Consider the following 11,478-nt stretch of genomic DNA (forward strand, 5'->3'; position numbering starts at 1 on the left):
TCGAAACTAATATGCAGACGCTGCAAATAATGATGGATGAGATGCAGAAAATGCTTCGGTATGCAACTCACGCGCAGACTACATATAATTCAGCGCAGGAGAAGTAATCCAAAGTCGAAATGTATAAAATTTTTACTAAGAAACGTCTCCGTCGTCATTGAGTATGTTTCCACCGAGGGTTCGAATCGGGTCAAAATTGGGTCAGAGTAGGGTCAGAGTCGGGTTGGCTTGCCTGTTTCCACCGGATCAGAGTTGAGCAGAGTTACACTAGGGTTGCGATAAGATTAGATGTTACCAACTGTACAAAGTACAATATTATGGATCCGAGAGCGATAATGTTAATTTCGCAGTATGAATGTAATATGCAGAAATTATTTCTTATTTTACAAGAACGGCGAGGAAAATCAATACGAAGGTTATGGCGCACAATATTTATTATCACAAATACATATTTGCTTGCATTTGGACAAATGATGATTGCAATGCAAAATTTAAGACGATCTCCGCGATTTTGGATGAAAGTCAGAAGCTCTGACTTTTGGGAAAGAATAGTGCTGACAGAATACTTAGATGAAGATTGGCTCGAAACCTTCGGGATGAAAAAATTTGTATTTGATTATATATGTGACAAGCTACAAAACAGACTGCAACCTGCAGAACCATTTTTGGTAGCTAGAGAAGCAATTTCTGTACAAAAAGCAATTGCAGTTACCATATTTTATCTTGCAAGTTGCTGTGAATACAGAATTGTTGATAACTTATTCGGAATTCACGAGACACCAGTATGGAGATGCATTAACAAAGTTGTTGAGGCAATAAATGATATACTACAGCTATTGTGGATCAAGATGTCTAATGAATTTGAATGTCTAATGACTGCTCAGGTATATGAAGAACGAACACACATTCCACAACTCATCGGAGCTATTGACGGAACACACATTCCTGTGTTACCACCTACAAATGGCTATAGAGATTATATTAATAGGAAAGGATGGCCATCAATAATATTGCAAGGAGTAGTTGATCATACATTAAGGTACATGTAATAAGTTATACAATTATTATAAAACTCTATAATGATATTATGTACTCACGTACAATGTTTTAAATTAATAGATTTAGAAATATTAATTGCCATGCACCTGGGTCGGCACACGATGCAGCAGTCTTCAAAGAGTCAAATTTATTTCGGTACTAGAAACATTTAATACCACAGGTGAGATAACAAATCTTATTATTAAAATTAAATTATTTAATTCTCTACTCACAATGATGGACAGAAATAGTTAGACATAGATTACTAAATTAACTAATTAATTATATTAGCAATATTGGAGTAGAAGTCAAAAATTGCTGTATTCAAGGCTATAGAAAAAATATTATTACAGAATATTCAAATTTAAATAAAAATATTAATATATTAATTAAATCAAAATATTAATATAATTATATATTTCTTGTATAAATCTTTCAGAAAACAGTGACACTAAATGATATTGAAATACCCTTTATGATAATGGGAGATCCAGCATATCCACTGCTTCCATGGCTGCTGAAAGGGTATACCAGATACAGACGTCTAACGCCGGAAGAAGAATCATTTAATGTTTACTTAAGAACTGGACGTGTAGATATAGAAATGGCATTTGGACGCTTGAAAACGCGATGGCGTCGCATTTTAAAGAAGATTGATGTCTACTATACTTTTGTGCCCCAAGTTGTAGCTGCTTGCTGCGTGCTTCATAATATTGTGGAATCTTACAAGCAAGAATTCAGACATGCATGGATGAGAGAGATTTATGAATGTGATATACTTTTTCCACAACCAGAAGGAACAAAGTCACGCGAATATGATGATTTAGATGCGTCAAACATTAGAAATGTACTACTGAATCATTTATCACAATTTCCCCTACGGAGATCATTTTGTTAATATACATACATTATTCTGTACATAAAAGTATTACGGTAAGATTATAGAAAACTAAATATTTTACGAGATATTTTATCTTTTATATCAAAATATGTCAGATTAAGATATAAAATAACTCAAAAAGTACTTAATGAAAAAATACTTTATTATAGTGTTTTGAAAAGCTCTCGAGATAAGCTACAAGAATATGCAATAAAAAAAGGGGGGTTCCATTTAAGAAAACGTCGATCACATTGACCTCACCTTGAAAAGGTCACTCAAGGTCAAATCCATATTTTTATCATGTGGCGCCCTTCGAACCCTACAACTTTTGTTTAAAACATTTTTTTAGTTAAGGTTACTTTCCGAGATATTTTACAGTTTCAAGTTAAAAAACTCACCCTGTATAACAGTAGGTGAGATAGGCCGCTGCTAACTCACTTTGACAATGAGAGCGAGAGAGATGGATAGAGAGATAGAAAAGGATGGTGATATGAGTTAGAACAGTTTGTAGACGACCGAGAGGGGAAGCGCGGACAGGGGGGAAGAGGAGGGGGGGTACGTAGGGCGAGAGGGGAAGCGGGGCGAGGGTGGTCGGAGGAGCGCGTGACGTCACGGGAGGGAGCGGGTATGAATCGCTAAGATTGCCCGTGAGATGGCGCTCGGCTCGATCGGGGGTCGCGCTTACCGACTCGCCCTACATCCCCCCCTTCTCTCCCCCCATCCGTGAGCGTCATGGGCCTACCGTAGCGTTTCTCGATTACGTCGATTGACCAACGCGAACGCCGCTTCGGCCGTTCGCGAGAGTTCCTCGCTAGCTACCTGAAAATTCCACGTGAGTCACGTTTTCGGCCATTTTCGCGCAATCGGGCTATACGCGCGATCGGGAATATCCGCGAGACCGCATCGCGATTTGCGCATAAGGCTAAGCGTAACTGCGTCTAACTCGCCGTTTCCTGGTAATTCATAGTATTCCTGAAACAGCGACAAAGCGCGACGCAGAGATGTCGCGTTATTGGATGATAACGATTCTGCATTGTCTTTTAGAAAACCGTACGCGCGCAGGAAGCGAAGCGCCTCGGCCTTTTCTGAATCAACGGGCGCGGCGGCCGTCGCGGCGACGAGCGTCGTCGCTAAGACGAGAAGAACCGTCTCCGCGTTAATCATCGCGCGGAGCGGGGAAAGACGCGAGAAAAACTATCGAGAGACGCCGGGCGCGATTGATTGGCGATTGGTTCGGCGAGATGCCGATTTTTATCGTTGACGAATTCGGCGCGGGTGGGGGAAGAGGAAATGCGATTCGTTCGAAAAAGAGTCGCAGTTCGCCCCGATTAGAGGGACGCGACCTTTCGACGGTGAGCGAACTGGGATGCGCGTTATCTAGCGGACGCTCGAGTTCCTCTCGCGGTTTTACTTTTTTATTATTTCTATTTTTATTATTCGTTTATCTTCTAAGAAGTTATCACATTATTTTTTGTTATATATTTTCCTCTATAATCTATTTTTATTACTTGTTTATCTCCGCTCGTACCGCGGCATCCGCGTGTCGATCTTTATAAACGCGAGATCATTTCGAGAAGCGTCAAAGTATTCTCGCTCGCGAAATAGTAAAGTGACTAGTCGACGAAGCGCGAAACGGTATAAGAGCAAAGTGGCAAGGTGTGAAATAACAAGAATTAAAATCAGTCGCGAACTACTCGATATGGAACGAATCGAGCAGATAATTAACGCGGCCGATTATATTAATGTGAACGGCGATTTAATTGCAATAAAGGCTTACGTTTTGGGAGATCTCGCCTCGGATTTGCGCGAGGAGGCGCGAGGCATTATCGAGAACAGTCCGGATTTGCTCAAACTGAACTTCCCTGCCGAAAATGGTCGATTAAAACGGATTTAAAAAAATGTAATCCGAATCGATCGGGATTTCTGCACCGAAAATGCGGTATTAAAACCGATTGAAAATAGTCAAATCGAATTTAGTACGCTTCAGGCGAGATTCTCTCTGCGGTGTAACTATATGCGGTAACTAAACGCGTAAGCGAGTGTCTCAAAGCGGTGTAACTATATGCGGTAACTAAACGCGTAAGCGAGTGTCTCAAAGCGGTGTAACTATATGCGATAACTAAACGCGTAAGCGAGTGTCTCTCCGGCTCCTCACGAGCGGGCCCTTTTATAGCGGTTCTTTAATCTCTCGCTACCAATGAATTTGAATTTCCGACACTAATCAGATAATCGAACACTTTTCTGACGGACATATGTATAAAATAGGAGATGCGCGAGCTATTATCGTGGAAAAGGATACGCGACCGCGATAAAAGAAAAACCCGGTTCGTTAGTATAGCGTGTATTTTGCGACAGTATGACGAATACATTTATTAAAGCTTAAAATAAATGATTAAATTTATAGATTATATAATTCACTCGGTACATTATATATAATTAAATTTGTAAACCTAATAACACGCTGAGAGGTACGCAAAAGTTGAAATCGTTGATCGACGAATGAGTTGCCGCTGACAAATCCCATCCGGCGTTTTTTAATATCTTGCTTTTTTCGACTGACAGCGACGCGTAATTCTTAATCGTGCTAGTTATCCCAACATTTCTGCTTCGATCGATTTCCACACCGTCGAGTTCGTAGCGAATCTCCTCGAAGATAAACGCCGCGCAATTGTTCACTAGCCTCGTCAGTGACGCAGTTCCCTCTTGCGCACTCGGCGATTCTTTAGACTCGAGTCTACCTTCTATGTAAAGAAAACTATCACATGGTAATGTGTACAGATCTTGCTGTTGTATAGGAATTCGTATCTCGTCGCTATTCCCAAACGTAGTATTAGCGTAAGGATTGTATGTGTGAGTTTCAATCTTGACGATACGATCGTCGAAGATCGGCTCCCCGCCGATGCTTACTTTTCCTCGTAGCGGTCGTCCTCCTTTTGCTCTTCTTTCTCTTGATTCTCGTCGCGCCCATTCCAAGTTTTGTTTTCGATTTCATAGCTATCCATACAGCCCTCGCGGCGGCTCTCTCGCCGAGAGTCGAGTCTTTAGCGGCGACGCGCTCGCGCGCTCTCTCAGCGAGCGCGCGGTCAGCGGTGTGTCGATCGGTGAGCTCGCCGCTCCGCGAGTACGCGATATCGTGCTCGCGGCAGGCCGCGTCCAGAGGATTGATGCCTCGATCGCCTCGCGCTAATCGTTTCGCGAGACGAGTACCCGGCCCGCAAAATTGATATCCGGGCGATCGCGATAAGGGTGACGAATCTCGATAGTAGGGCGCGACCGTCTGAGGAAGCGCGCAGACACGGTCGTCTATTCCCGAGCGCTATTCGCTGCCTCATTTGCGGTCCCTCTAATTGTGGTAAAACGAACGCGCTGATAAGTTTGTTGGAGAGCCCGCACGGTGTACGCTTCGAGAACGTTTACGTTTACTCGAAGTCATTGCAGCAGCCTAAATATTAGTATTTAGAGAATTTATTGGCATCGATGGAAGATATAGGTCATTTCACATTTTCCGGTAACTCTGACGTTATTTCGCCTAGCGAAGCGCTCCCGAGTTCTATATTCGTATTCGACGACGTAGCGTGCGACAAACAGAATACTATTAGAGAGTACTTCGCTATGGGTCGACACTCGAATATCGATTGCTTCTATCTGTGCCAAACGTACGCTAAAATGCCAAAGCATTTGATTCGAGATAACGCGAATCTGTTGATTCTTTTTAAGCAAGATGGCACTAATTTGCGTCACGCATACAACGATCACGTGAACACGGATATGTCGTATGAGAATTTTCACGCGCTATGCCGCGCGTGTTGGCGATATAGATATGGTTTCCTAGTGATTGATAAAGATAGCGCGCTTAGCGCCGGCAGATATAGGCGAGGGTTTAACGATTTCGCCGTACCATAGAGCGATCAGTCGTCGCGAATACGTCGAACGCATCGATCGCTCTCCCTCCCGCGAGCGAGAAGAACCGATTTATTAATCACGATGGCTGCGACGGATATCGGTGAACGAGAGAAGACGGCGAAAGAAATCGCTAAGACACACGCATCGATTCGTAAAAAACACAGAGCGTTAAAGACCGGCAAAATGGAGAACGAGATCGCGATGGAGAGCCGTTTTAAGCCAACCGTCGACCCGCTGCGGCGCATAGCCGAGCGCGCCGAGCGAGACGAGATCGAGCGAGACGAGATTAAACGCGAAATGATAACGCGATCGACGCTTCGCTTGTAACGACGAGCGTCGAGGAAAAATGGAAGGAGGAAGAGTTGAGCCCCGCTTGGAAAAAACCTGAAGTGAAACGAATACGAGCGCGACGATGGCTAGGACCGTTGGGACGAAAATACTTGGGGGCTCTTTTCGGCGGAGAAGCGCCAAATGAGATCGATCACGTTTACGGAGTGTACATGAGCGCGAAAGGCGCGATGCTTGGCAATAGGCGATTCAATATAGATGCGGATGACTCCATAATTATGGATGAAATTAAATACATCGGTACTCCCGGTTTATACGAATTAATCTTCATGAAAAATCCTGATAGTCTCACATATACGGAAAAGGATAAATTAACATACAAGAGTATACTGTTAACAACGAACGCTCATAAACGCGACCATGACGCTAAAAATCTGTTTTAGGAAATAAAGGATACAAATACAAGTTCGTTATCGCTCCGCTTATTCATGGCAGCAGCGCAAAAAAGATGGGTGCGGGTCACGTACCGTCAACCATGCGAGTCACGAACGATAGAATCGATTACATTCCTTGGGACGATCCAAACGAATTAGTGGATCGTCTGCGATTGCTGGACGCTTCGCGTCGAGTTGGCAACAACGCTCACAAAAACGAGATTCTATCGATAATCGAGGAGCTTCGCGAAACGGGAGCGATAGTATAAATCGAGCCGTCGCATCGACGATCGCCGTAGTTGTGCGTGGAATTCGCGATGTCCGTGAGCAAATTCGGCACGCCTTTAAAAAACCGCGGCTATGACGCGAGAACCGGAAGACTACGTCCGGCTATCGAATCTCTGCGAAATTACGTGCGCGATAACGCGCTGTGTCTAAACTCTTCCGTCGAATACGACGCGAGAGAGCGCAAGATAAAGCGTCTGGCTAAGCCGGAGGAGGACGCCGACGCGACGAGCAAAAGCTACGTTGAAGGAATTACGTCGCAATTGAGAAAAGACGCGGACGAAGCAGGGAAAGGCGTCATTCTACTATTCACGAGACTCACTCAGCTCGATAACGCTCTGGGTAAACGAATAGACGCCGCGGTGAGTTTTGTTTCCAAGATCGAAGCGCGCGACGACGTTTTGAGTAAAGTACGACAACCTGTATGGCAGGTGGATGTGGTCGAGATGCGTTCTTACGCGAGACTTAACAAAGGCCACAACTACATACTCACCGTTATCGACGCATTAAGCAAATACGCTTGGGCTATACCGCTTAAAAGCAAGAGCGCGAACGAGGTTACCCGAGCGTTATCTAAGATAGTGCGAGACTCTAAGCGGGGCGTCGATCGTCGAACGATTCAATCGCACGCTCAAAAATTCTATGTGGAAGTATTTCACGCTGAGCGGAACGTACAAGTGGATCGACGAATTACCTCGACTCGTCGAGGAATATAACGCATGAAAATATCGCACTATAGGTATGGGACCCGTCGACGTGACTCCAGCGATCGCCGATAAACTTTCAAATACGGTATACAGCAATATAAAAATCGCGACTCCGGCTAAATTCAAAGTAGCTGATCCAGTACGCGTCAGCAAGTTTAAGATGATCTTCGAGAAAGGCTTCACACCTAACTGGACCACCAAAATTTTTCGAATAGCCAAGATACAACGAACTAATCCCGTAACGTATTTGCTGAAGGATTCGCGCGGCGAACCGATCGCCGGAGGATTTTACGAGCACGAGTTGCTGCGCGTCAACGATCCCAACATGTATTTCGTGGAAAAGGTGCTGCGCCGAAGAGGCAACGAAGTTTACGTGAAATGGCTGGGAATGGACGAGTCGCACAATTCTTGGATAAATAAAACAGCGGTATTATGATAAAAATGTATTTTTATTAAATAAAACTACATATATTAAATATAACTATATATTAAATACAACTACATATATTAAATAAAATTATTCGTTAGAAAAATTATTATTTATTACATTCTCGATATATAACGTTTCCCTCGCTCCTTACCGCGGTATTTTATAATGCCCCTGTTCGATGCGCCGTGCATTCGTTGGAAATTTGGGCGTTGCACGTGCTCGAACTATGGCGGCAGAAGTTTTACCTCCCGGACCGCCTATTTTATTTCTCGCAATTCAGATCAGGAGTGGTGAAATCATGGATATGTAGATGACAATCCAAATAAATGCTTTTATTGCACTCAGCCAAAATAATTTTGGCTTATTACAAACAGATCAGAAAGAATACAAATGAAATTGAACTGGTTAGCACGTGTAATCGAGAAATACTGCCATGCACGACTGGCACACACTACCGGGACGGAACTACAGCGCCCCACAAAAGCAACCAGGCGCTCAGGAGCGTAGGATTAAACGCAAGGCTCCCAACAGCCCCCACGGTAAAGTATCCATAGTTCCTGATTTCACGTATCGTTTATCATCATGCGGGCTGAGCGCAACTTTCGACACCGTATACACCTCGTGTAACTTAGATCTTATGCAAGATTGTTCGCGCCTCATCTCGATTCTTTCTCGAAGACAGCGCGCATAATCTTCGAACGTTATCGTTCTCGCGACGACGCCACTCTTAACACCCTTAATTTTTTCGTATCGTCTCTACCTTCGACTTGTAGCGCGTACATCTTCGCTCTAAGCCCAACGAATTCCGTCATAAGCGCGCCGGCATTTTCGTCCTTCATAGCACCAAGTATTTTCTTATTAGCTAGAGGCATGCCGTACGCGTTGTCCACCGCGTAATCGCTCGTATCAAATCTGTCAATGTCGCGCTTCATATCTTCATACACATCCTCGCACTCGATGCAATAAATGAGGCTATCCGTATCGGTATACATTATTTTACATTTATCTCGATATAACGGTAGCATATACTCGTAATGAAATTCGTATAAACGAATTTTAGACACATCGAGAATACACATACCCACGTAAACCGGCTTGTTAAACTTAATCACGAGTTTGCGCAATTCTACGGCTACGAGATTCTCCGCGAAGACGCTTCTGCTATGAAAGTTCGGCTTCGCGATCATTGCCTCCGCGCCGTATCGCCCGTCCCATCGAGTAACCAGCCGGACATCCGAGTGATTGCGCACATTCTCCATAGTCTTACCGAACACGGCGTTATTCATCAATTTGTAAAGATTTTTCTCGAACTCGTTTTTCGCGTTAATTCGTAGTCGCGTGTTTAATTCGATATATCCGCGCAGCCATGGAGATTGCGCGAATTGTAATATTCTGTGTATCCTCGTAACACGTAATCCGTGCCGAATGCATTGCTGCAAATTGCGATAATATATTACGTAACGACTCTTATCGCACAGCGTGGCGACAAGTTTCTCGTCATGCTTTCCGGGCGGCTTATCGCGCATCGGGCAGAATGGCAAGTCCACGTGAGAATCGTGAAGGTTGGGCGGATACGCAAGGTCGACCTCTAGAATGTAACCGATAGGCGAGTTCGGTCTCACAGACATTAAGTTGATACTAGTGACATCGTCGACCCATCGAAAATCTTTGTAAGGTAAAGATTGACACATCGCCCATCCGTATAAATTATTTATATCGAAATACATGAGATAAGAAGACGGTTCCGAAGGATCGTAAGTCTGCAAATACTTGTTATTAGCGCGCGCGTATCTATTGGAGCATTGACTTAGCCCGCCGCGTATCCCGCGTTCCACGAACATCACCATATAATAATATAATATAATAACTCGAATCGAATATCCGTGTGCTTTAACATAGCGTCCCACGTATATCCAGGTAACGTGTAATAGTATGCGGGATCTAAATTATAACTTCTCATACACGCGTCGCGAAAATTTTCGAAGACATCGGCTAATAAAAGAACGTCGGTTTTTAAATACAAATCGCTATAGTCGCCCAACGTTTCGACGCGAAATCGCTCCAAGACTCTTATCGCGCGCGCGTAATCGCTCTCGGATATCGCGTCACCGGTCAGTGAACTATGGAAAGCCTATATTATCCACACTACGCGACAAATTTTTTAATTCGTACTCACCGATCGCATATATGCACTTTATGTTGTCTATTGCTCAGTTGCGATCCGATGAGTCGAGACAAATTCTTAATGCATGCGAAATGCGCCGTATTATCTAGTTGCGTCGTATCGCTCAGATACAGCAGATTAATGTGTCTGTCCTTCTTATTACAAGTGAGACGCAGAGGAACGATACGGCAGCTACTTTTCCCGTCCTTCTTATCTCGAACGGTATACACATTAATAGATATGTTGTTAATACGCTCGAATCTAGTAATTCCATTTAAACTCATGGGAAACTCGATACCCTCCAGATTCAGCACCGTCGAATAGTGAGGATACCGCGAGCTTCTCTCCGTGTTTTTCTCAACCGGATATAAAGCGGCGACTACGAAACACGCGTTATCCGTAGATCGCACGTTAATCACCGCTTTCTTCAACGCGATCTCTCGCAGTATCTGGACGTGACATCCGTGACATCCAGGATTATATTTATTCACATTCACCGTTAAATTTAGAATTCGCGATAACGAAGAGGTAGAAGCGGATAATTCTTCGTAGCGATAGTCTTAATATCAATCTTGTCACCTGAGACGAACTCACCGATAAACACGGTATTAACCTTAACACTGTTATATTCATCTATAGCATTGCGTACTCTATCGAGCACGGTATCTCTAGCATAGCATCTGCATCGCGAAGGTTCGATATAATCGAAGTTGATAACCGCGCCGGTTAAAATGCGTCTAGAGAAAGCTGTCTCCATCTCAAACCAAACCAATCCTTCGCGCCTCTCTACGCCGCCTTCCATGCGTTCGAAACGTAGACGCAGATCGTCTCTCGCGCCCGTCAATCGAACGGTTCGAGCGATCAGAGAATTGATCGCTCCGGTGGATCTCCCTCGGCGCTCGCCTCGAGACCCGTCCCGCAGAAACTCGAGACACTCGTCGCACCGTCTCGCCCACGCGCGATACGCGTCCACCGTTGAGATATTCCGCGCGCTATTAAGAAGATCGCGCTCCTCCATCGTTTCTCGATTCATCACTCGTCGTTTAACGAAAGCCAAGATCTTTTATTGATAAACCACGTCTCTTCCTCGTCGTAACCCTCGATATAGAACAAAGCTCTCGTCGCGCAGCCGTCGCACCAATTATTCGACACGTCGAAGACTTCGTCGATAAGATCGCAGGCGGGCACTCTCTCGCTATACACCGATTTTTTCATATGCGTCGATACGCTTCTCACGAAGCTCGATCTATGCGCGCATTCCACGCAATATCTCACATCTTCCTCGAAATAATTTCCGTTCTCGAATTGGCAACCGAATGTATAGAAGCAATGCACGACGTGATTCACCT

At 44.3% G+C, this 11,478-nt stretch overlaps 1 protein-coding gene across 1 annotated transcript; it reads left to right on the forward strand.

The window, feature by feature from the left end:
• Positions 1–7,569: 7,569 nt before the first annotated feature.
• LOC115246209 lies at positions 7,570–7,971 on the forward strand. The gene has a single exon (XM_029824902.1). It carries the CDS (start codon positions 7,570–7,572, stop codon positions 7,969–7,971), a length of 402 nt encoding a protein of 133 aa, XP_029680762.1.
• The last annotated feature ends 3,507 nt before the right edge of the window (positions 7,972–11,478 follow it).

The sequence above is a fragment of the Formica exsecta genome, unplaced genomic scaffold (genome assembly GCF_003651465.1).
Source record: "Formica exsecta isolate Colony F162 unplaced genomic scaffold, ASM365146v1 scaffold101, whole genome shotgun sequence".
NCBI lineage: Eukaryota > Metazoa > Arthropoda > Insecta > Hymenoptera > Formicidae > Formica > Formica exsecta.

Excerpts from the sequence above, each read along its gene's own strand:
- LOC115246209 (XM_029824902.1), top strand. The coding sequence starts at position 7,570 with ATGGGACCCGTCGACGTGACTCCAGCGATCGCCGATAAACTTTCAAAT.